General features: G+C 41.0%; 1 protein-coding gene across 6 annotated transcripts in view; it reads left to right on the top strand.

Moving 5' to 3' along the window:
• SYNE3 (spectrin repeat containing nuclear envelope family member 3) overlaps positions 1–25,924 on the top strand; it is a 65,516-nt gene that overhangs the window by 21,079 nt on the left and 18,513 nt on the right. For 4 of the 6 annotated variants that reach the window (XM_042046958.1, XM_042046957.1, XM_042046955.1 and 1 more), the window contains exons 2-17: positions 564–721; positions 3,720–3,892; positions 4,321–4,630; positions 9,659–9,820; positions 10,537–10,881; positions 12,061–12,197; positions 14,107–14,254; positions 15,003–15,185; positions 15,437–15,580; positions 16,559–16,693; positions 17,639–17,800; positions 18,522–18,685; positions 19,583–19,709; positions 19,885–20,040; positions 20,674–20,823; positions 22,066–22,104. In XM_042046958.1, coding sequence (XP_041902892.1) covers positions 578–721; positions 3,720–3,892; positions 4,321–4,630; positions 9,659–9,820; positions 10,537–10,881; positions 12,061–12,197; positions 14,107–14,254; positions 15,003–15,185; positions 15,437–15,580; positions 16,559–16,693; positions 17,639–17,800; positions 18,522–18,685; positions 19,583–19,709; positions 19,885–20,040; positions 20,674–20,823; positions 22,066–22,104 — 2,679 coding nt within the window. In that variant the 5' untranslated portion in view covers positions 564–577. Of the gene's footprint in view, positions 1–563; positions 722–3,719; positions 3,893–4,320; positions 4,631–9,658; positions 9,821–10,536; positions 10,882–12,060; positions 12,198–14,106; positions 14,255–15,002; positions 15,186–15,436; positions 15,581–16,558; positions 16,694–17,638; positions 17,801–18,399; positions 18,430–18,484; positions 18,686–19,582; positions 19,710–19,884; positions 20,041–20,673; positions 20,824–22,065; positions 22,105–25,924 lie in introns of those variants that run through there. The other 2 variants (XM_042046961.1, XM_042046959.1) reach the window with 2 other exon arrangements.

The raw sequence follows: 25,924 nt of genomic DNA, 5'->3' as shown, positions 1-25,924 counted from the left end.
CCCAGGCTCACTGCATGTGCATTCAGATAACTTCTTCTGCTGAGACCATGCAGAGGTTAACTGAGGGCCTAAGCATCTGATCCAGCTCTCAGCAGCTTTAACACCTCTACAAAAGCAGTTTATAAACCTCTAAGTTAAGCATGTGCCAAAATACTTCATTATCTGGTGTCAGCACATGAGCCCAGAAGGGCATTGGGAGCATTTTATATTGACATGGCTCTGGGAAGAAACAGGAAGTGTTTGTGTTTGGTGTAGCTAATCTGGAATACACCACAAACACCAAATTAACCTAATTTAAAAGCTTTGAATTGAATGTTTACTGTAATGGAGCCTCCCACAGTTCTCCACCTTCTTTTTGTTTCCTGGTATGTTTTCATTTGGGAAAGCTGCTGTGCATATGTTCTCTGTGCCCAACTGAACAGCGATGCTGCAGGTTTTGGTATTATTGTTCAAAAGGAAAGCCACAATATCATTAGCTTTTCTCCCTTGCTCCTTTATATTGCTTTTCATTTCTGTTTAGGTCTTACCCAAAATCTGCTTACCTCTGTTTCCTATCTTTTCAGCTTCTTCCAATGCGATGACTCAGCAGCTACAGGATGAATTTGACAGTAGCGTGGAGAATGCAGAAGCTTGGATGAAGGCCATCCAAGAGAGACTGAGGATCAATGACAACACCAAAGGACCTCGATCTGCCCTAGAAGCCAGACTGAGAGAGACTGAGGTAAGGGAACAGCGATGGAATTCAGAGGTGGCTCTCACTGCTGCCATTGTTACAGCAGTTATTGCTGTAAACTCAAGAGTTTTCCATTAGGAAATAGTCAGCTGCCCCTGCTTGTTGGAGGATTGGGCCTGTGTGGAGGGGTTCACATCAGTATTCTTTCTAATTTTTCCATCTGTAAAATGTTTACAGATGTAGAAAAAGAGGATGGGAATTTGATATCACAGGCTTCCAAGCTGTTCAGATTGATTTGGAACACTAGCAGCAGGTTTGGCAGGTTAAAATGTTTACACTCTCTTCAAGCCTGGAACAATTTGGTTGCTGCTTGCAATTACCATAGCAATTTGCAGACGAGCAGCACACAGTATAAGAGAATCAGATCACGTTAGCATTCCATTTCCTCCAGGACTCTGGCACTGATAGAGAAAGATTGCAGTGTCCTGGTAATGAGCTGTTCTAGAGTAATAGCTTTTTCCTTTTCCATAAACCCTGATGATAGGAGGGTTTACAGATCCCCTTTATGATCTGTTTAATGAAAAGGTAAAAGTTCTCATTTTTTCCTGGTTTTATTTAATCTGTTGTATAACTCTTCTCACAGAGATCCTGTTGTAGATTGTCACTGCTCTCTTACAGTGATTTCACATTCATTAACTTCAGTTTCATTAGATGTTATCTAGGTCTTGTAATCTCAGAGAAGGAAACACTCTTGTTTATCCCATTTGTACCATTCATGATTGGAGGGAGTGGTGATATTTCTATGACTAATATTGAAAAACTATTTCTATACTTTTACTACCTTTAATTCCAAGTAATCTGTTCCTTAATTTAAATGGCAAAAATCTTTCCCATTGTTATTTACCCCAAAGTCTCTCCTTTTGTGTGTCTACTTGTATTTGGCCTGCCTCTTCTGAAGTTTTAACAAAAAAAGTTGCAGGCTTATATGGATGATGAGGTAGTTTACAGTGATGTCTTCAGCCTTTTTCCTTAACTGGGGTTTGTTGGAGGATGGATTTTGCCTCTGGCATAATACAGAGGCTGTTCATGGAGTGATGGATGGTTGCTAGACATGCATGTCAGTCATAAAAACCTGAAGCATTCTATTTTGGTCTCTAGTTTTATTTTTCTGACCTTAAATTATTTTCACACTTTTGTTTTGTCTGGGAAACTTTGATATGTGCAGTCTCAAAAAACACACAAGAAACACAGGAACTCGAGTAGAAGAGTGGTAGTTTGGCAAAGGGGGAACATTTATGGCAGAGATAACAAGTTTTAAGGTCTGGAGATTTGTGGTGATGTGATATGGCCTGAACTGAAGCCCATTTACTTCTGTGGGCTTTAGAGGAGGTCTGTAACAGGCAAAAAGTCATTTTAAGAGATTCTTTCAACTCAGACTTTGGAAATTCATCATTCTAAAGATTAACAAGTGTCTTTCTTCCTGTGTGTACCTTAACCGCCTCCTGCTCCTTCATTCTGCCTCCTTTTGGGCCTGGCTTCTGTCTCCAGCTCGGATGTCCTCATGATGTGCTCACTGCTTCACCTATTGGCTGTTTTCAAATCCAGTGATCAAGTTTCAGTTCCTTTTTTGCACCTGGCTTGCCAGTTTTTTTCATGCTTCCTTCCTGTGGTTTATTTTCTGTTAATTTGTTAATGAAAATGTCAGCCAATGCTAAAAATCATGTAAAAAACAGATTTGAAAAAGAAAAATGACTGTACAGCAACTCCTTTCTCTCCAGCTGTTGTTTGCTTCTAATTGCTGGAAAAATATCAGGCTCAGAATACAGCTTTACTCTTACATGTTTCCTGTTGGATGATAGCTATGGCTTGTATTTTCTTGCCTTTGCCCTGCTTCCCTGGATTCTATTAGTCCCACCTTTCTTAGGAAATAATTTTCCAAACACCTGTTTGTACATCACATGCAGGTGTGCTGCCTGCATGCCAAAAGAACAGGCTTTCCCCAGAATGTGAGACTGGAAATCCAAAGGCCTTTTATTTGTCTCACCTTTGCAATAACTGACATGATTCTTTTTTAACAAATGCCATAGGCCTAATTCTACTGAAAGGAATCGCTGATTTTGAACATCTTGGTTTTTTCATTGTAGAAGCCTTTTTCTTCAAGCTTGAAAGCCTGCAGTTTGCCAGGAGTTTACGGAAGAGCAGTAAGAAAAGCTAATTTGGTAGTATCAGAAGTTTGGATAAAGTAATGTTGAAAGCTGACATCTGAATTGGGGCATAATTAATCTGTTATATTGTACAGAACTTTTGCTGATTTTTCCATCTCTGGATACTTAAAATTAGATGACTCAACTATCAGTTCCTGGCATTCCTATTTGTGTAAGATACATATATTCACCAATTCATAACTTAGCAGTTTAGGGTTGAAGCAAAATTTGGTAGCAGACAGAAAATTCCACTCGTTAATTTCTCTTGGCTTCTTTTCTAAGCCAACTTTTATTTGCGCTAGGAAGCCTTTTTAATATGCTTCATGATTTCTTACAGTAGAGCTTAAAATTGAGAGGTTGCAGTGTACCCTGTGGAGACTGCCTCTTTGTGCTTTGGCAGGTGGGGGAGAACAGCTGGCCTGTGGCAATACAGTGCTGTAACCTTATAACAGCAATGGAAACACAGCCACAGGCATTTCATAGAGGATGGTCTGGTTTTTTTGTAGCTAACTTTAATGTTTTTCAACTCCTGTATGGCTTGCAATTAAATTCAGTCCTTTAGGATGTTTAAAAGTAAACATGTCTGAAAAAACATCATATTTTCCTTTCAGGAGAAACTCTGCAGCAGGGAGTTAGATGGGAAGGGTTAATTGTCTGTGTTGTATAGAAACATTTCCATCCCATGGTAGTGTCAGGTTAATGACTGGACTCGATGATCGTGAGGATCTTTTCCAACCTAAGTGATTCTGAGTTCATGATTTCTGGGTAAAAACAAAGTTTACATTTTGTCAGTTATGCTTGTTTTCTTTCCATGCTTTCAGTACCATTTGTTTTTCTCATAGAAAATACGTGCACTGGAACCAGAAGGCAGCTTGAAAATGGAGTTGGTTCTTGTGAAGGCAGATGCTGCTCTTCGCAGCATCGGTGAGGATAAGAAGCATGAGGTACTCTCTAAACTAAAAGACATTAAAGCCTTGTGGGAAGAGACAGCCATATACATTACTCATTGTCACAGGTAAGACAAACACACTCTTGGTTGTGTTGAGGCAGCTGTTTCCTCCAGTGCTTTCATAAAGTGCTTCCTGCTTCTCTCTGCTGCCTGGATTGTAGATAGCAATTCCCTGCTAATCCCAGTCCCATGAGCATTTTGGGGACTGTGTGGGGAGAGAGGATCAGTGAGACCTCAGTGCTCTGCCTTCACAACCTGGCCCACCCACCTCATAGTCTGGAATGATGAATTTGGTCAGGCACGGGGATCTTATACAGAGTATTTCCTCCCCAAAGCAGAGAGGACTTGGGAAGTGAATCCAGACTCTGTCAAGTCAGAGCAGCTTAAAATTGCTGCGAACCTTGTGCACTGTTTTGAAGGCTTTTTGAGATTGTTGGTCTCCACTGCTCCCATCATCATTTCATCTAACTCTTCTCTCTTGCTCTCCCCAACAGCCGCATTGAGTGGGTCTGGCTGCACTGGAGTGAGTACCTGAAAGCCCAAGATGAGTTTTACACATGGATTCACAATATGAGGGTGACCTTGGAGCCTGACATTGAGTTGCAGCTTGGCTTAAAGGAGAAGCAGTGGCAGCTGGGCCATGCTCAGGTTTTGCAGAATGATGTCCTAAATCAGTCAGTCCTGCTGGAAAGGCTGCTGGATGAAGCTGCTTCATTGTTCAGCAGGATAGGTGACCCCAGCGTTGATGAGGATGCTCAGAAGAAAATGAGTGTGGAATATGAAGGAATCAGACAAGAAGCTCAGGTACACTCATAAAGAGTGGGAGGTGTTCAAATTCTTCTGATCTATGGTATTGTTTGCTACTTGCCCCTTGAGTGATGGGGCTTACCTGGTTGAAGTGCAAAAGGAAGCAGAGCTGAGGACACCTGTTCTTTCAGTCACTGGACTGTTTGAAACAATTGTCAAGTCCCAAGATGAGCTGTTAATTGGGATGCTCTTACACAATGCTTTATAGTGTGTTGTTGTAAAGTAACTGCAGGCTGCTTGCTGTGACCTAAGGAATATTGCTTTAGGTCATCTCTATATAAAGTTTGAATTGTTCCTCATCTTTCAGCACATTAGCAGTTCATGTATAACCAGATGCAGAGTACCCATTCCAGGAGCCAGGGAATATTACATGAATACAGCCTTGCTGGAGGAAGTAGCATTAGTTGAGACCCAGAGCTGCACTCCCTGCCTGCAGAACTGGGAAACACAGAGGTGGGAGTCAGCTCTGGCCCAACACTTTGCTCAGTGACCAGTTCCACTATCTGAAAGATTTTCATGCACACAGATACTAATTCTTGCCCAATACTAATCTTCCATCTTGAACAGTTGCTAGATTAGGCTGGTGTAAGGCATCCTGCTTCATCTTTCAGTACCAGTGATTTCCTTTCACCCTATTTCTGAGTAAAGATTTCAGAAAATGCTTGTACTTTTCACTTCTAAAACTCATGCAAAGACAGGATTAGACAATGCAGTATGGCTGAGGGGCAGACATTTGCATGTGGGCAGAAGGATTCAATTTTTTACTGACCAAATCAATAGAAATACTCAAAGGGATATTTTAAATATATATATATAGACACATCTATACCAAACTTACAGAAATTAAAACCTAGTTTTTGCTCATAGTGACTTCCAGGAATTTTATAGGCTGGAATTATGTGGTGCAAATAGACATCATTTTCATTACTTTGATTCTGCTGTCTGCCTCTGTTACAATGGTGCCTTCTATTAATTCCCACACCGGTCCAGAACTGGAGCCTGACAGTGATGGATGCTTTGCCTCTCTGGTGCCATTGTACAAAGCTAACTTCAGATCACACTGGAAGAACTACAACATTAGGATGCTTGTGCCATTGTCCTGCTTGCTCCATAGATACCTTTTCTCTTTTGAAGTAAAATACCCTGAGCCCCAAAAGTGACAAAAAACCTCCTTAACTGACATCTTTTGTGAGCATGTAGTTCAGATACTTTCCTAGCCATAAATATACAACTACTGCTAATGTCTCTCCAAAATCTAGAGTATATTTGGAAATTCCGTAGCTGCAGCTGCCACAGAGAAGCCACCAGCAGACTTGAGCCTCAACACTGATTATTTATTTTTAAAGGTAGATATCTTGATTACAAGGCATCTGGATATACAAATAAGAAGGTTCCTGGGAATTCAGGGGTTTATCTAGACTGGCATTTAAAATTATCATTTGCTCCGTCCTCACCAAAATTGTCTTTGGTTTTGAAGAGAGAGACAGTCATTAGTTATTTTAATAAAGCTGTTCTTTCAAACAAGTAATTTGAATACTCAAAGCCAGAATGTGGCCTCTCTGAGACTGATTTTACATAGTGTGATTTCTCTAACTGACTTGGATATGTGCTGGTGTAAATGAGATCAGGAAGTGGCTCATACTAGTTAGACAAAATATGTCTTTATGTTTCCAGCCAACTGAGACACTAGAAAAAGCTTTTCTTTGGCATTGGTTATAAATACCACATTTAATAGAAAGACTGAGTGAGAGAATCCAGCTAAGAAATCCTTCTTTCTGGAGGTATGGAACAAAGAAGGGAGTTGGGAAGCCTTGGATTTTGCAACTGAAGTAAATGAGGAGTTTATTATCTAATGCCAATGTTACTGGCACCTTGGGAAATTGTGTTGGAAAGTATAACACTAGTTAGAGAAACCCTGCCACCTCTTCCAACGGGCAGGAGGAATGAATGAAAGAGACACAGGAGCTGTAAGGGGATTGCTCTGGCCCCTCACATGATGAGAGGCCAGACTAAATGTGACTTGCAGATGCCAGCTGAATGCCTGAGCAGAGGAGGCTCGCTGGTGTTTGTAGATTACACTTGTATTTGAAGAGCGTTTTTAGATCCTGTGCAGTTGTCCAGCTCTGTCAGAAGGCAGGCTCTTGGACAGTGCTTCTTAAATGGTTTGCCTGTGATATTGCTTCTCTGGTATGAGCAAATGGTGGGAGGGTTTTTTTTTCTTAGTGCTAACATGTGTCTTTAACATTCTCAAATTTTAAAAGCATATACTTTTTTTTAATTACATCAACAGGAATATCTTTAGATGTGGCAGCCATTTCCTACATACTTTCCTTGTCCAGGAAATTAAAAATACACATAGGTAGATGGTTGTGTCTTTTAGCATAAATGATGACTGAAGATGGTAAGAAAAGTTATGATATACAGTATGCTGATATTTAGGAAGTATTTTAAATACTTCTGAGCACATCAAATTGATTTCAGTCCATGCTGTCTCTGTTAACTGAAACCTAGATAATTACAACAGTTTGCTAAGTTACCCTAGGGCTAAGACTAAAAACACCAGAAATGCCTACAGGAGCTTTCTGTACTCTCCTTGAGACACCGCAGAGGGATTTAAAGCAGGAACTTCCTTTACGTGCTCTAGGTTGCCTTCCAGAGGAGGCTCATTTGCCCTCACTGACTGTGAAGGGAGCTTAGGGGAGAGGGCTTCCTAAGCCTCTGACCGCCTTCCTTGAGTACCCAGGGCTGGGCATATTCTGCCCAGACACATCTCTTTCTCTGCAGCCCATGGCAAACCCATTCTTTTCCTGTCAGTGCTCTCACTCTTTCCAGGGCCATGACCTTGCTTCAGTCTCCTCCAGTGAATGTGGATGTTGAGTTTTGCGCTGTCCTGCTCCCCAAACAGCTAACCTAGCAGGAACAAGTGATACCTTATTTTTCATCATTGGAAAGTTTTCCTGCTTAACCTCTTGTGGGGGAGAGGGCTCAGCCAGCTCTTTGTAAGCCTTTTGTCTGACAACTGGCACAGTCTGTCCAGATCCATGGCATCTATCCCTTGACCTCACAGACCAGCAGTGTACCCAAACTGCAGATTCCTTTGTTTTAGCTGAATAGCCTTGGCCAAGGGTAGGTTGTTGACTTCCTTTTTAATCCCCTGTATATCAGCCTAAGATTTTTGAGCTTAATAACATCACTGCTTTGTTATTCTGATTTATGCCCTTTGGAGCTTCTGCCAGTTAAACAAACTAATCTAATTCCGTGGAGTCAATAAGTTTGGCCTGACTTGGCTCACTTTGGTGTGGCCCTTTTACACTGCTATAAGGTTATCTTCTTCAGGTCCCTGACATGAGGTCAAGGCATGAATTGTTTAGCCTCTGCAGATTTGAGAATTGACACATGGGGATTTAGCAAGTGAAGTGTTCTGCTGGATGCATCTTGGCCACAGAAGTCAGCAGTCATAATTCTACCTTTTGGTTTCATCCAAAGCCATATGTGGCTGGTGCTATTAAAGGTTGTGCTCTAATATGGGCAGCATTTCATCCTCCATGGGAAACAATTGTCCCTTAGCTGTCCTTCTTTTGTCCCACAGCAAGTTAACTAACTTTAGGGGAGTCACTCATGAATTGCACAAGTCAGCAGAAACTGCAGTGGCAGTGGAGAAGACAGACTGGTGGTGTGCCACTTGCAGGATGGTGGCTTTGTAGTGCACCATGGGCATAACCTGTCCCAAAGGCGAAGGGCAAAGTCCCAGAGGGACTGCCACCCCAGCACATGGGAGATCCTGGGGTGACTGATGCTTATGCCACCCTCCTGCTGGCCTGGCTGGAGAACAGGCTGACAGAATGGACAGGGCTCACTGCCACCTCAGCCAGGTTGGCAGGTGTGGGGACCTGTCCAGAGCCTCACAGAGACAAGGGAAATGCAAAGAGGACTTTCCAGCTCTACCCACCATTGCAGCTGTCACTCTACTCGCCCTGGAGGGCAGCTGCTCAGAGGCCAGTGGTGTGTCCTGTGTTACACAGAATGAAACTTGGCCCATTGTCTGTGAGAGCAAAGGGTGCTTTCAAGCGTGCTGCAAGCACTGCATGGATTGAACAAGGAATGATTTATTTTTTATCTAATGTAACCATGGTGTACCTCAACTGCTCTCCATGCCAGCTGGAGAAGGGCAAGAAAAAATCAGTCTGGTTTTGCAGAAAATAATACTTAGGTTGGATATTATACTAGTGAAACAACAGAGCAGGTGATTTGTGTCAAAATCAAACAGGCCTAAACTTGGGCTGGCAAAACAAGGCTAATCTGAGCAAATGTGACTCTGACTTGTGAGGACTGCCAGACTGGATCAGCAGGGAGCAACTCAGGATGTGCAGGCCCCTGTAAATTCAGGGATTGTTACTTACAGGGTGTACAGGCACTAACTTGGAAAATGAAGTCTGCTTTCCATTGGCTTGAATTTGTTTCCAGAGTCTGTGATACCACCACAGAATAGTTTGTGATCTGCTAAGTAGGGAAGTGCCTGGACTACACAATTGCAGGTGATGGTCATTTTCCACGCAGTCTGTTTAAATAATGAACAATTTAAAACAATTTTCATGCCTCTAGTGCATTCTCTATTATTTTCATTTTGAGACATATGGAAGGTGTGCTCATCTTCATTTTTAACCCACAAGAGGAACATAACTACTTGTCTCTCAAAGTGAAAACCAGAACCAAACTTCTATCTCTTTTCTTTTCCTAATGAGAGAGTAGGAAGGTTTGGAAAGTCAGAAATTCATCTGACAGTGCCTTGCAGTTTGTGTTCTTGGAGACTTAGACATTGAGAACCTGCAGCACAGTCCAGACAGGAACAAGCCTTTGTGTACTTTTGTGTTCTGTTTCTCAAGGTAAACTTTGAATTCCTGTGGAGGCCAAGTGTTATCGGGGCTCATGAAAAGGGAGTCTTGTTTATAAATTCTGGGTTATAATATAAAGGAAAAAGAGTCAGATAAGCACAGTCCTCACCATTTCTCATGTCTCTTGTTACAGAACAGAGTGAAACTGCTTGAAATGATAACCAAGGAACATGAGCAGTACAGCGCTAATGTCAACCAGTTTCAATCGTGGCTGAATGGTGTCACAGAGAGATTAAACTGCTGCATTGGAGAAGCAACCAAGTCTTCAGCAGAGGACAAGCTAAAGGCACTGAAGGTCCTTGAACAATATAACTCTAACAAGGAGTTAGGACTGTGTATTTTTCATCCCTGTATGTGTTGCTCAAACCATACAAGGGTGTACTTGAGAAAAGAATTACATGTACAAAATAGATGGTGATTTTAGCATGGGCTAGGGCAGAAGATCTGTATGAAGTCCTGAAACTGTTTGTATGTATGGTTCTTCCAGTATGAGTCACAAACTGGTCTGGTTTGTTTTTCTTAAAGCCTGATCTCCAACGATTATGTGATTCTTCGAGAATCTTGTTTAAATAAATCAGATTTGGTAAACATGATCCAAATGGACCCTGAAGGTTCACAGTTTTTGAGAGTTAAGAGCTGGTGATGAAAATACCAGTTTTGAGAACAATATCCTTTATTTTGGTGCCACTGCTTTAACTGTTCAGCTTAAAATCTCTGAGATCCCAACTATTATCTAGTGCCTGCAGCTTCTGTTTTCTTTGTCAGGGATCTCAGGTGATTACCATTAATGAAAACCAGTATTTTCAGAATCAATGGCAATTAATATTACTCAGAAGGCAGTCAAATGACTAACCCTGGCTTCTGGTCACTTGAAAAAAGACATATTTTGAAATAAGAAGTGAAAACCAAAATACATACAACCAGGAGAGGTGGTCTTTTTTCCTACTGCTTTCAGCTTTTTCCCTAGCTTCCCATTCCTGCAGATAATCTTTATTTAACTTCTTTTTGCAGAAAATTTCCAAAGACATTAGGAGTGGTGGAAAGAAGTGGAAGCACCTTGAAAATCAGTGTACAGAGGTGATTCAGAATACCTCTCCACTTGGAGCTGCAAGATTGAAAGATGAACTTGAAGAGCTAAGAAAAGCCTTGGAGAAGTTGAAACTGCTGAGCAGTGAGGAGGAGGAGAGATTGCTCAAGATCCAACAGTCTGAAAGTGCCTATGAGTCCCAAGCCAGACAATTAGAAGCAGACATCCAGAAGCTGAGAAAAGATCTACAGAGACTAGAAAATGACCTGGATCCTGGGGAAGGGGAAAAGACTGAAGATGAGTTTGTAACTCTGTGGAGAAAATGCAATGTAAGTTGTTACCCTTTGTGTGGAGGATCAAGTGCAGCCATAGACTGAGCATGCATAGTCACATCAACAGATGCCCGTCCCATTGGTTAAAGATGATAAGGAAAGAGTATGAGTGTGTGAAACAGACTGAGGAAAATGTGACTGCCAACAATGGAATCAACTGCCCCAACCTCCATCTTATGCTGCGCAGAAGGAGCAGGGTTGGAGGATGTGCTGGAGTTTGTGTCTAGAGTTCAAAGGGATCATATGCAAAAAGAGCACAATACAGAGCAAACAACACAATTTGCTCCACTTAAAAAGAAGCAGGAAACTAATGCCTCACTGTATATATAAATACACAGACACAAGTGCATACACAGACACAAGTACACATATTTCTGAGGAATTTGGTAAGACCATTGCTATATTGTATCCTTCATCTCTGTAAGGTAGGTACCTCTCTTCCTTTACTAGCAGACACATCATCAGTACTAAGAAGTCCCAAGATTGTAACAATCCAGTATTTACACCAAAACCCATCTGCTGCAAAAATGAGTGCAAAAAATTCATCACACATAAAATAGATAAGAATCTTTGCTGCTCATTTCCTCTCGAGGGCTGGTTTTACATTTATTATCTGTTCTCAAAATGCCTGTCATTGCTGTTTGTATGTCTAGAACCATGCAGGACTAACTGGGAAAAGTATATGCAGAAAGGATCCAAAAAATTTGGACTGGTTCAATCCAGCTACATTTGCATGGGTTTTAGTTGGTTTTGTTTCCCTGAGTCACCCTAGAATTAACATTCTCTATATGTGAGTCTCTGAGAAAGATCTGTTCATGCAAACAGATGCTGTTAAGACTGCTCCAAAAGTGCAGCTCATGTTATGTACTGCAATCACTGAACTGAAACCGTGCCTGTTTGTGATTCAAACTCTGTTCAAACAGTGAACACTGCAGATCAGATGCAAAGGCTGGGCAGTGTGAGGGGAGGAGAGAGAGCCTGCTGGAACAAAACTGTTCGTGAGAATGTTTTCTGTCTTAGCAAAGACCATATTCCTTATAACCAGGAAAAAAGCCAAAAAAAAAAAAAAAAATCCCAAAGGGGATTTGTGCATACCCTGAGACACAGCCTTACTTCTTCATTTTATGTGCCAGATGCTACATAAGGTGTGATCTGTTCATTATTTCTATAATTAAGGCAACCAAAGCAGCTCTGGCTGCAGAAGAGTCAAAGATTGAGAGGCTGAAGGCCCAGCTTAAGGAACTGCTACGGTTTTCCCAAGATGTCCAGCCACACACTGAGAGTGTTGTCTCTGCAATACACCAGTATCAAAGGTACTGGAAAGTCTGATTGTGGTGGGCTGGTGGGGGAAATCTTCTGTCAGACACTGAAGGGATTGTCAGGGGCCTAAGAAAAAAGTGATATGCAGTCCAGTTGTAAGTGATGAGTAGAAAAAAAAGCTTTTGCTAATTACATCCACCTCCATGTTTCAGTGAAGCTGTAATTTTAGCCATTTGCTAGGAGCTGGAGGCTCCTGGTCATTTTCAAGCAATGATCTTACATCATTAATGTTGTGTATGGTTTGAAGAAAATTAGATTGTTGGCAGCTAATTTGATCTTATTAGCATTTTATAATAATAATTTATGTATTTTGCTTGCCTTTCATGCCAGCAACTAGAAAATCAGGACAGGAGCTGTAGTAGTAAACGGTTCAGAAGAATTATGGCCCTCCCTTGTTGAGTTTGTTGCAATGACTCACCAGCCTTAGCAATTACTTGGCAGACTATTCCCCTTCTCCTGGCAGCTTCTATGCATGTTCCTGTTTTCAACTTGCCTTGGTTTGGAAACTCTGAAAGTTTAGCCTCTCCCCAAACTTCAGTGTTTCCGTTTCCAGGCTGCCTGGAATCAGGAAGTAAAGAAGCTGCAGCAAATTTTGCAAACTAGAAGAAAGGATCGTTTTTTTAAGGGGAAAAAAGAAGGTCAGTTCTTTTCCTGTATCCCAGCTTATTACCCTCTGTGCTCAGTATGCTGTCCTGGTGGAAGGGTTATAGGTCATTTTGGGAAAGGATTTCAGTTTAAAAACTAGCAAGTAAACAATGTTGAAAGAGGAGCAAAGAAAGCAGGGGACTTGCCTCTGAGTAGGAAATGGTAGCTGCTCCTTTGCCAGCTTCTCTCCAAAGCTGCTTTGGGAAGTCTGGCAGCTTCACACTGAGCCTGCTGGCAGGGGCAGCAGAGCAAATGGCAGTGGACATGTAAAGTCAGAACTTTCTATTTGCAGAGCTTTTGGCCTCTGCAAACTTGCCTTTATTTAGCTCCATCACGGCCCAGTGACACAGGTAAGATTGTTGTTTCTGTTTCTCTAGAAAGGCAGTATTTGATCCTGATTGGCATTCCTCTCATCTGTCTGTCTTGTGAGTTTGCAAGATACTGTTCCCCATGAACATAAAGTTTGGGCTGCATTTTGCCATACCAGGCAGGATTCTGCAAACTGGGAAGGTCAGGCAAGCTGAGAAAAACAGGAGGCAGCTGCATGGGGTGTGTCACTGCTGGGCCTTGTCACCCGGCTGTGTTTGGGATAAGCCTTTTTAAGAGAAGCCTGGATGTTCATTGAAAGTTTGCTGATTTAATTTTTTTTTCCAGTAATAGAGCTGTGTATGTATGTGGATACATATACATAAATAGAAAGCTTTTATCAGAATCACCTGTATGTACTAATATAAATTCAAGTGGTTCTGCAAAATTTAAAATAATTATATCTGAAATAAAAATGGTTTTTTCACTTTTTGTGCTAACATAAGGTTATCAAAGACTTTTAAATGTAATTTTTTAAAGAAACAAAACCTTGTTTTTTACAGGCAACTGCAGTTACATTCTAGACACTCTTGGCTTGTTCTTCCCATCAGTCAGTGAGACTGCTCCAATAATATGATTTGTTAAATCACACTGGTGACAGCAGCCAAGAAGGATCGTATACAAAGGGAGACTTCTGGCTACTAGAAAAGCAAAGTAGTTCCTGATACAACAGACAAATGTGTCCTACAGCATCTAAATAAAGTTTTTTCAGATGTCTCTGACCGACAGAGCAGCTGATGGTATGCAACACCAGGCTCAGACAGGCAAACAGGCTTTTGTGTTGTACATGATTTACACCAAGTATTGTGTTAATTTGTGCCTTGAAGAATAGAATGTTTGGACTTGGATTTCTTCATAATCCTTCTCTTGGTTGTCACTTTATCCTTACAGTGTGAGAGGCAAGACTTCTAAAATGAGCACTGATACAGAAACCCAACTGAAGAGAATCTTCCAAAATCCCCTGCAAAGTTTTGAACAGTGGAAGCCATCGGTCCAGATGCTCCTGGAGACTCCGGAGCCAGAACTGGCTCACATCGAGGTAGCAAAGCTGTTACTAATTTCAGAAATGTGGGTTTGACCAAGCCTGCAGACAGCTGCCAGGCAGTAGCAGCTGGAAGGTCCTGCCAGTGTGGCAGGAAAACCCACAGTAGGGATGGAGGTCTTTACTTAGCTCCAGCTTTAGCACATTGTCTTACTTTCTGCCCCCCATTTGGTTAACTGGAGTTGTCAGCTGAGTAGGCTGCATTAAAATGTTAGATATCTTTAACAATAATGATAATATTGTTTAGCATTAACCCAGATCTCCCTGGATGGGAAATCTGTGGACTCTGTTAAAGAATTTTGTAGTGATATAGACGTGGGATTAAAATGCATGATTTATGCATGTGCCCAGCAAAGTGTGTTTGTTACTTTTTCATCCCTGTGATCTCCAGAATAAACGTGTCTGTGAACAGGGATGGAATTTATCCTCAGGATGAGCATTCAAGCTGTCCTTTCTGTTGGTTGTTTAGGCGTCTCCTCTGCACAGACAGCTCTTTCCATAGTACAGCTTACTTCTATTTCTGTTCACAAAATGGATGCAGCCCTGGTGCCTCTAACATTATTAGGAAGATTTTTCCTTTAACTGGGCACTGTCCAGGTACCTTCTGTTACCCCTTGTTGGCCCAGCATGCTGTTTTTACCTGAATTTGTCATACTGCTTTGTTTGTGTGATTTGTGTGAGGATAATATGTTTATATGATTATTTTCTTTGGTATGATTTCACTGGAAGAACTTTCTTCCTTTAGGCTGCTCTAGCTGAAAGCTCCCAGTTCAAAGAGATGTTGATGATGTTACAGCTGAAGAAAGATTTGCTAAACAATGTCCTTGGTGAGGAAAAAGCAGAGTCTTTCCTTCAAGAAGCAGCTGAAGCTTCAAAGGAGAGAGAAGTTCTACACAAAAGTCTGCTGCAAAGCAAGAGCAAACTCCAGGTGAGCTACAAAACCCATATACTGACTTTGCCTGTGATAAAGACAAAGATCAAGTCTTTACTAAGGCAGTTTTTATATATATAAATTCAGTACTAATCCCTTTCTCTAGGCTGATCATACATTCAAATAAATTTGTGGTCTTGCATAGTGTAGCTCAGTGTTTGTTCTGAATAAGAAGTGGGTATTGACAAAAGATAATGCCACAGGATATATCTTGAATGCTGGACCTGTTTTCATATTTCTCCATCTAGAATTTGATATTGCAACATAAGAACTTTGATGCTGGTTTTGCACCGCTGCAGAAGAAATTATCTGCCATCAAAGCCAAATTAGATCTAGAGAAGGAGCCATGGCCTGATCTCTTGGGTAAAAAGACACAACTCCAGAGACTCCAGGTACATTCCAGTATTGTTTGGCCCTGTTATCCTCAGCTAACTGTGATCCTGTTTGTTCATATTTTATTAGCATTGGGAATTCAGTACCTTTCCCCTCAATTGTGTGTTAGATAATTTCATTTGGTCCAGTTTATAGGATGAGTGAATGAAATTAAAGCAATGCAGATGAAGCACTGGCAAACTGAGCTTGAGGGAAGGAAGAAGCAGCTGGAAGCTCTTGGTGGTACCTCCTTCTTGGGCTAGTTTAATTGCTAAAGAAAATGTGTCTTGACACTTCCCACTGGGAGTGAAACTGCGCAAATAACCTGAACCAATCTAACTGCCTCCAGCAGAGTTCCCCTTCCTTTTGTATCCTCCTCTTTCTGCTCTTATCCTTGTCACTTAGCTTTGACACATGCTAGATTTACTCCACAGGGTGATTCAGCTGACCAAGATAAGAAAAAAAACTGAACAGAAAAAGATGATAATTTATTTGGTTAATGTTTTGAACTGGTTCAGCAAAGAGTCCAACATGCAGTAGAGCCTGTTCAAGGCATGCAGTGGGATTACATACCTGGGAGAGGGGAGAGAAGAGCAGGAGGAGAAGGGAGAGGGAATGTGACTGCTGTGGTGAGCTATGATGGTTCAGCTGTACTGTGCCACTTCATCCTCAGTGACCACAGGGATATTTTCACCACAGTTCTTTGCAGTATTTAGCTGGTTATACTATGGCTCCTTTGGCACCTCTCAGTTTATCTGAGCTTATCTCAACTTATCTTCTTTGTTATCTCCCGGTAGCAGGTAAAGTACATCCAACCATTTTTTTAAGAAACATTTACTCCCAGGCATCGAAACAATTCACTTTCTTAATGACAGTGATTGTTGCTGGGACTTTTTGTCCTCACACTGTCAGATGAAGCTACCTTTGGTGTATGTTTTCTGAAAATCCATGCCATACCTAGCACACTACCCATACAGAATCTGTCTTTTCATCTGCAGATGATCCAAGATGATTTGGCAGAGCTTGCAATTCACATGGAAGAGGTAGAGAAGCTTGTTCAGTCAAATACCACACACAGGCATGAAATGAACCAACTTTCATCTGACTCTCAGGCCCTGAAGAGATCACTGGAGGTAACATAACAAAGTTTTTAGTTGCCTGGGGAGTTGTCAGTTGCCTCTATTTAAAAATATTTTAAAAAATCTTTGGGCATATGACATTACATGCTTTGAGTGACAGATATTTTCATTTCGGGGGAAGAAGGCACTGAATTCTTATGACTTTGATAACTCTTCCAGGATTCTCTGATTATCTCTGATGTGATTTCCCTTGGTGATAGAATACCATCCACACAGATTTTATGTCTATATAAACAATTTCTGGAGTGGGCCTGAGATTTCTGACCAAAAGAACTCATATTATCATGGTCGTGCTTGCACTTCACAGATTACTTGGATAGGGATTTTGTACCAAAGTGTTTGGGGTTTTCATGGCTTTGGGTCCTACAAGTTAATGAGAGAAAAGTGCTGCAATTGCATAAATACTTGTTTTGTCCTGAGGCATTTTGTAGCTTGCAAACATACCTATAAAATGACCTCCAAAGCAATCTCAGAAGAAGAGCTCATAAAGTTACTTTAGTTATGCAGTTCACTATAAAACTATGTGTGTTAAAGTGTTACCTGAACATGCACTGTGGAATTCTAGTTTCGATCTCAATCATCCCATTTATCACTGAACTGGACTTTTGCCAAACAAGTCTGTACAATCTTTTCTGATTCAGGGAGCGTAAGATGTATTTGATATTGACTGGGGTACAAAAGCCCAAGACGTGTATTCTCTATTCCCTTTCAGCTAAGAAAGGGAGCTGTTCTAGTCTTAATACCCCCCCGTGTGGTTGAATACAGGCCTGCAGAAGCTTGGAGGTGTTTTCCACATCACTGATGCTAAAAGGATAGGTTTTTTGTCTCTCATTAACAGCTGCTTTTTTCCTTTTTGCCCATGAGGTTCTGTACCCATCCAGTAAAGAAAGTGCTTTTTTTGTCTGTCTTTAGTTGCTGACATATTTTTATCATTTGTAGATGATGATACAGCAGAGTGAAGACCACGTTCAGAAGCACTGGGCATATAATGACAAACTGTCTGACCTCCAGCAGTGGATCTCAGTAACCAGGGAGAAGATTGACTCCTACCAGGATGCTGATGGAGAGCAGAACACTGAGGGCAGGCTGGAAGACCTGGAGGTGGGAAAAGCATCTTAGTTTAAGATGTTAATTATTTACTTTGCAGCATTCAGACTTTAAGAGTGGGGGTTTCTAGTGAGAATTTCCTGATTTGGGAGAGTAATGATGGTGTGTTTCTCCTTCAATAACTGTTGGTTGCTGTTGCCTTGCTGCTTTGCCCTGTGTTGTGGGATGTGGGGCCACGTAACAGAAAAGAGTGGTGAAAAATGACTAAGAAGTTGAGATGGATTAAGTGTTATCCAGGGATAGGTGGTCTGTTCCTGTCAGGGTGATCTCTCTGGACAATACCTGCCTTTGCCTGTCTATGCTCATCAATACATTGAAGATTCCTGCCATGTTAGCTAGCCTTACACTCTGTTGAACTGAGCTGTTCCCAAAGCTGCCAGCTTTTCCCTGGGTAGCAGTACTTTGCATGCTAAATTCACCCTGTAGGTTACTTCAGCTGGCAGCTGTTGCCTTTCTATGGGAGACCAAAATCTTTCATGGGAAGGCTACAGAAGGAGGTGCATTGAAAGCTTGCACCCTCTAAGTTTTGCCATCAGCTCTTTGACCTATGTTGGCTCTTTGGAAGAATCCACAGCCTATTTTTTTCCCGCTAGGTGTGTTCTAGCTAGTGCCAACAGAACCAGCATAGTCCTGGACTGAGCATGGCCTTCAGTCTGACATAGCCTCTGCTTTACCCAGGACACCTAGGAGTAATTGTAAGGGCTGTGCGTTTCAGAGATGGCTAGCTGAGTTTCCAGATAAGGAGATCCAACTGCACCTTGTGGAAGCTCATGGCCAGCTGGTCATGGAGAATTCTTCTCCAGAAGAGACTGCCCATGTCCAGGCAGAGCTGGATCAGCTGAAGGAGTCATGGAAATCACTGAAGGAGATGGCAACTGGGTAAGTGTTCATGTAGGTCTTCCTCATGTCCCTTCAAGGGGAGTCTTTTACTGCAATAAGAACAGACACATTTGAGGCTTTATGCTCTGTGCTGTGAAAGTGAACAGCCATACCACAATGCTAGAAGCAAGATGGGATTTTATTTAATTGTTTATAAGCTGAAAATCATTATTTTCAAGAAAACCTTTTTAAGACTCTGCACCAATGCCTGTCAATCTTACTTTACCTCATGTTGGAGCAGGCAGTGTCTTATGACCTGGCTCACTCTTGTACTGCCAGTTTTTGTCAGAAGAAATTTGGCATAGACTGGGTGACTTGTGCTGTTCTGTCTCACCTTCCTGTTCTCCTTGGAGATGCCTCCAAGGAGGGTATATCTGCAATGGGATTTCTGCCTTTTGCAAACCTGCGAAGGTATAAGCAGAGCTAAAAATCTTCTCTTTAGCTAGGGAATGAAGACTTAATTTATTTTGCCTCTGCTGTGTAGTGTCGAATGCTGCTCATATTTGCCAGTCTGTATTAATATTTAATGATGTGCTGCATATATGATTGTAGTAATACATAGTGTCAGAATAGGCACAAAAATTAAATTACAAAATCAAGGAAGGCTTGATTGTACTGCCTCCTGGAACCAGAAAGGAAGGTATATTGCCAAGGTAATATTTTTATTCCCCTAAATAAAAGAAAACAAAATACCTGGAAATGTTAGAACTAGAGTCCTGGTGCAGCTTTGAGACATTGGGAGTTGGGAATAACTTTAATAGTAATAGTGTTATTAGTAGTAATAATAATAATATAATAATAACAACAATAGTGCTGTTTCCCCAGTGCTGTCCCCCACAGACCCAGTCAAAATGTGGATGTCTGCTGCACTGATGTCTCTGGTTTTGTGTTTTCAAGCCTCTTCAAAAAGTGGCAGTTAAATAGACCAGTGGCTGATAAGAAGAAGAAAAGAGCATTTGTGGACAGCAGATGGATGTCTAGACCTGCTTTCCGCCTTTTTGATGTAGAGCCCAACCATAAGCAGGTGAGATGGGAACTCTGTGTCTGCCTTCATATCAGCTTCACAAGAACAATTTCATTGCCTTCATCTGATATTGCAGGTTACAAAGTTGGAGGTTAAGATCTTGCAATCAGGCCTTCAGAGGAAACATCTGACATAACAGTAAGAGCTTTTTTGTCCCTGTTGTTCTCTGTCCCAGGAGAAGATGAGAGAAGGGCAAAGTACAAGCAGCCACTTGAAGCTCCTACATGACTTTGAAGAGTGGCTACAAGGAGAAAACACCAAACTGACCAAAGTTCTTGCTGGGACTCCATCTTCCACAGAGGAAATTAAGGCACACCAGAGCAAACTTGAGGTTAGTTTTCAGGGGGTGAATGGAGATAGTAATACCGCAATAAGTGCAAATTCTTTCTGAATTAAAAAAAACCCAAACAGCAACAATAAAACACAAACCCACTCCACCAACTAACCAATATCCCACCACCCCAAAAAAACAACAAAAAAAAAATCCCCAAAGAACAAACAGACAAAAAATTCAAACACTATGCTCTTTGCTTTAGGAGACTCTAGAGTAGCTGAAGCTCAGGAATTTAGGACAAATTTCATCCTTTCTGCTAAGAAGCCCAGAGCCAGAGTGGTAGAAGGGAAGGGAGCACCTGGCATCTAGTTGTTGGGCTGGACATTTCCAGTATGGTATGGCAAAGGTATTCATTAAAAGAAGCTGATTAAAATCAGTGTCTGGTATTTGGTCTCACTCTTCCTGTTGAATATAGCCAAATGCTGTGGCATTGGATGCTGTTAGAAATTAAATACAGAAATATCTAAGTCTATAGAAGTCCTGCAGGTGAGTTTTATATCCTTTCAAGCCAAAAAAGCAGTATCAAAAATAAATGTGCTATTCCATAACCACTGTTATTTCAAATGCTAATTTAAAAAGTGGGGCCTTCCTGAATCCTGAGTTGCTGCTGACCCTTGTCTTTGCCTGTAGGAGCTGCAGTCTCATGTGCCTGATGGTCAGCGTCTCTTTGAGGACCTCCTTCATCTTCATCCTGTCATTGGTAACTCTGAGGAGCTGGAGGACCTGCGCTACCGATGGATGCTCTACAAATCTAAACTGAGAGAGTCCATGAGTTCTCCGGTAGGTGACAACACACAGTCCCCAGCTGCTGAGCTCTGCCATTGCACTCTCAGGTTGCTTCTCATTGCTGGGCTTAATCCAACTGTGTAGGTGTGTGTACTTAATGAAGAGTTGTGGGCTTTTCCCTTGGTAAGCTATGCTCAAAATATTTCCTGAAATGGAAGGTTCAAACCCCAATGACAACTGGCAAAGAGGCAGGCAGCTGGGGACTGAGAGGTGTTTGTGTGTGTGAATAGTTTGGGTAAATGCCTGGTTCTGGGCACATGGATTTATGGTTTTTGCCCTTTCTCCACACAACATTCTCCATAGAGTTATTTTTTGACTGTTCCTGCAGTAAGAATATGTTCACTGTTCATTATTTGTGTCTCCTGCTGTGGGACAGAATAGTCAGTGACTGAACTGATTCAAAGTAACTGTGCACAGAAGGACCTAGTCACTTTTGAAACTGTCTTTATAGGCTAATGATTTGGAATGAAATAAAGGGGAGGCATTTTAATGCAACAACCAAATTATTAAAGAAGTTACTGGGTTGTTATATGTAAGGCATGCTAAGGATGGCATCATTATATATAAAGTATTCCAGGGCATGCTGAAGCTTTTCCCATGTTCTTAGCATAAACATATATAATTATTAATTAATATTTTTCTAGCTTAACTACTCACATTATCTGAGCAACTCCAAGATACCATAATCAAAGGACTAGAATTTACAGGTTTGCGTTTGGTACTTTCTGTATGCGAGTGCTTTCAAAGGTATCTGAACTTGAACACCTAAAATCTGAGGCATTTTAAAATTTTCTGTATTGGGAAATGTTGACTTGAAATCCAAAGCTTATTTAGAACATGAATCTTTTAAAATGCATGGAAGGTAAGCATGACCTGCGTTAATAAAGAGCATATTTCTATGTTTGCCATTGATTGTAATGACTCATGCTTTGTTAACCAAAACTTTCTGTAGGCATTAGTATAGTCAATAGGTGTCAGTAAAGTCAAAGCTATGGCTGGGAGAACTACTCATCTGATTCAAATAGTCAAGAACCTAAAAACATGTCGTCTTTCTGCCTAATGTTTGTTAAAAAGCTCATTAAAAAAATCTCCTGCTGGTTCATTCTGTCCAGGTGACCATGAATTGAAAGAGACATCCCCTGTGTGGTGAATACTCATTTACAGGCTCCTCTGGGATGTTAACTTCATGCCTTTTTTTTTTTTTTTTTTTTTAATTTTTTTTTTTCTTTTAAACAGAGTGCTGGATCTTTGGAGGAACCAGACAGATTCAGAAAGGTATGACAGTTTCTTATTATTAAAATATTTGACCAGACATTTTGCAGAAGATTATTTTAAACTTTTCTAAAGATTCTTGAAATTAATCTGCATATTAAGAGCCACTCTTAAGGAAGTTGTTGATTTTCTCCAGATTTTTAAAAGGAAAAATATTAGATAGTTTTTACTCTTGAGCTAGGCTTACTGTATCTCTAGAAGCTAAATATCCATCTCCTGGGAGAGGAGGGGAACTCAGTTTTTGTATATCTACATGCTATATAAACTTAATTAATTTTTCAAAAGAGACTAAGGAAGAGCCAGAATATCTCTGTAAAGGATTTAGTGGTTAAGTGCCTAAAATAATTTTGAAAATGGGACTTCTAATTCTTTAGACACTTCTGAAAAAAAGTGCTTTGGATCAATCAGCCCATCTTCTTTCTGATGCAGAAAGCCAGAGAAAGTCAAGAGATTTGTCTAATGTTATTAGACTAAATCCTTATTCTAAGCAGCAGAATTCCTCCTGTGATGGATTTTCTTTTTGAAGTGATGACATAAGAAACAGAAGCAGTACAGGAGATGATAAGGAGAAGCTAAAAGAAAACAAAATACTGACAGTTTCTTATTAAACCAAGCAGCACTTCTGATCCTATTTTCACAAAGCCAGCAAATTTTTCTGTCGCAATTTGCTTTGTTTATAGACGCTCTTCTACTTTGTACTGTCGTCTCACTTTCCATTTGTTTTGAGAAGGAACAGAATAAGGCTTTATTTGCCCAACACAAAAGAGACTGGATGAATAATCTGTTGCAGGATCATAATCACGTAGTCATTTTAAGATAAATCAAACCCTTGATTTCTCCTGTTGCAACACCTCTGTACAAGAGACCAATATTTAAAGGGGGCAGTACAGTGCACTTCAAGCATGGCCAGAAATCAAGGCTTTCCTCATTCTGATGAGATATTCCTCTAATACTCATATGTGGAGTAGCAGCTCCAGTATTTATACCCAGAAAAATACTGACCAATTTTAAGGCAGTTTTCACACTTTTCTCAATAGTTTTGGCTGCAGTTCAGCCTTCCTGAAAACCCCCAAAGACTTTCTGTTCTTGCCTGTCTGGCTCAGCATTAATTGTTTCATCCAGTAAGGTCACCAGAATTTTTAAGGCTGGAAAAACAGCATGACATTTTAATACTTGGTGTAGAGGCAGCCAAACATTTAGTGGTGCTGCTTTTCCCTAGAAGAGGCTCAAAGGGATATTCCAGAAGACTGTCCAAGGCAGTCTCTGGTTTCATGTTGTTTGGTTGGGTCAAGTTGTTTGTAGGGAAAAAAAACCCAAAAGCTTTAGGCATAAGCATGTCTCCACTACAGTTAGATGCCATTTTTAATTCATCTGCCTCACCTGCCTTGGGGTACATGGTATTTATTCACCCTTAAATTCTCCAAATTAGACTAAAGTCTTCAGTTAATTTTCAAAGATACTGGCTTAACATAACGGCACGCAGCAAACATTTGTCAATTAGGCCTACAGCAAGAGCACAAAAAAAACCTCACTCTGTGAGTTTTTAATAGCTACTGAACACAAACAAAGAGAAACAGCTCAGGGTGGAAAGGAATGAAGAACTGAAATACCTCATAAGCATGAGGGAAATGGCTCCCATTGCACTAACAAGTGATTTGCAGTTTCCCTTCAGCCAGTACAGATGTTGCTGTAATTTACACCCTGCTCACTTCAGTGAGATTTCGCTGACCTCAGGGCTTTCATTCTCTGTTTAAACAGTATCTCTACAACAAGAATCCAAGTGCTGTAAGCAGCAGTGTCTTTTTTTTTCATTCAGGTTTTATCAGGATGTAAGCCAGTGTTGCCACAAGATTTTTGAGCACCACTTAAGAGAGCCAGAAAATAATGTTTATCCCTTTTGGGTGTATCACTGTTTGGACTAAGAAAAGAGGAAAACCAGGCCAACTGCAGAATTCTAATCTATGCAGTTTACTTTAAATTCAGATTTAACACATAAAATGTGGCTAGAAATGAAAGAAAGATTAAGCAAAATATTTTTGTATGCATGAATATCTTTTCAAAGCTGTGGTAAAGGAAGCCAACTACCTTGAAGAGATCAGCTGATCTCAGGAGTTAGGATCTGCAGGAAATGCAAATGGCTGCATCACTGTGCTTGCAACAACCAGTGAGTTTGCATAAAATAGGATCAGGTTATCTCTGATTTGTCAGCTCCTTCATGCTCTTGAGTCACACAAAATCAGCAGAAGTTGCAGAAGTTGAGGTATTTTTGGACTGATCTCTGCTTTTTGCAGCACGAGGTCCCTAGTGACTCTCCTTGTCTCTCCTGTTTGAGCTGTGAATATTTTGCAGCAGCAGCAGATCAGCATGGAGAAGGGGAAGGTCCAGCTGCAACCATTCTCATTCCATTGCCTTCTGATTTTATTCCATTTCTAGCCTACATGGCCAAATGCTGGGCAGAATAGAGCCTGCTCCATTCACAGGAATGTGCGTTTTTTTCTGGTCATTCGTCCATTGCTGAGGACATGCCCCTGCCACTTGGTGCCCTTAGGAGCAGAACAGCCTAATGATTGTGATGTGAGTGACTTCTTGTTGATTAACAAAAAACAGTTGCAGGAAATTGCACTGGCTGCAGCAAATTTTTAGCAGGTGCCAGTGACAGCCAATGTAGAGGGATATTTCTGCAGGGTACCTAGCACACTCAAGAACATAATCAAGCAAGTGCTCAATAATAACTATGATAAATGTTACTTTCAAAGGTTGGCTCCCAGCTACCTGAAAATATTCCATGAGTATTCTTAGCATAAATACGAAGTCGAAGCCTCATTATTTACAGGTCTAGGTAGCGCTGTTTGATTTATTTTCTCAAGTGCTCAGAGTAATTACACTTCCTTGCTAAACAAACAGTCAGGCTTTATTGTTTGTACAAACAAAATAATTAGAATTCATTACATCAGTGGTCAGCTAATTGCTTCCTTTGAGATTCTGCTGAGAGTAATCTCCTGTAACATGCAGGCAGAAGGAACACGTAATTTAATCTTATTTAGAGACACCATTGATCTGGAGTCAATCAAATTAATGCAGTCATTCAGGAAACTGCAAAGCAAGAGCTGCCACAGCTTGCCAGGAAGAAAACAGTAATGTGGTCTGCTCTGCCCAAGTGCAGATATGATGGGAGTTCCTCATGGCAGAAAAGCACAGCATTGTGTGTTAGTGCCTGTGTTAGTGGTGCCTCTTTATTAAAAGTGTGTGGCCCGTTTGTTTTCCTCAAGTTCTGCTAGGTGTTACCCACTTGAAATCTTCTGTACAATTACAGTCCTAGTAAAATGAAAAAGACTTATTAAAAAGGTACCTTTTCCTCAGTTTTCAATACCCCTTTTATACATAAAGATAATAGCTCTCCATTATATTTTTTCATCACTCTGCCTATAAGCCTGAGCTTACCTGTTTTAGGAATTATACCATGACTCAAACACAAGATGAAGGGCATCTTAGCATTAAAAATTAGTAGATAGACTTATTTTCTCCCAATAGTGATGTTTGCTCAGAAAGGAAACCTAGTCAAAAAAAACCCCAAAAAAATCCCACCTCCAGAAAAATCCTGACTGCCCATTCCTAACTCAGAACCACTGTTAAATATGCTGAGCCAGGCAGCAGCATCCCCTTCCTTTTCCAGCAGGCTCACTTCGTGTTACTGCACCTGTGAGACTCCCTGCGTGTCTGCTCTTATTTCTGTAGGTTTCATTTGAGGACATCTACAGTGCCCTCAAACGTTAGAAATCTGGGGCTCTTTGTTTGTTGTTTATCTGGTCCTGCCACACCTGTG

The sequence above is a fragment of the Corvus kubaryi genome, unplaced genomic scaffold, assembly GCF_017639235.1.
Source record: "Corvus kubaryi isolate FWS band 111438036 unplaced genomic scaffold, C.kubaryi_AGA036_p1.0 66, whole genome shotgun sequence".
In the NCBI taxonomy this organism is placed as follows: domain Eukaryota; kingdom Metazoa; phylum Chordata; class Aves; order Passeriformes; family Corvidae; genus Corvus; species Corvus kubaryi.
Note: the sequence above shows the minus strand (reverse complement) of the source record. Positions and strands in the feature narration are given on the sequence as shown.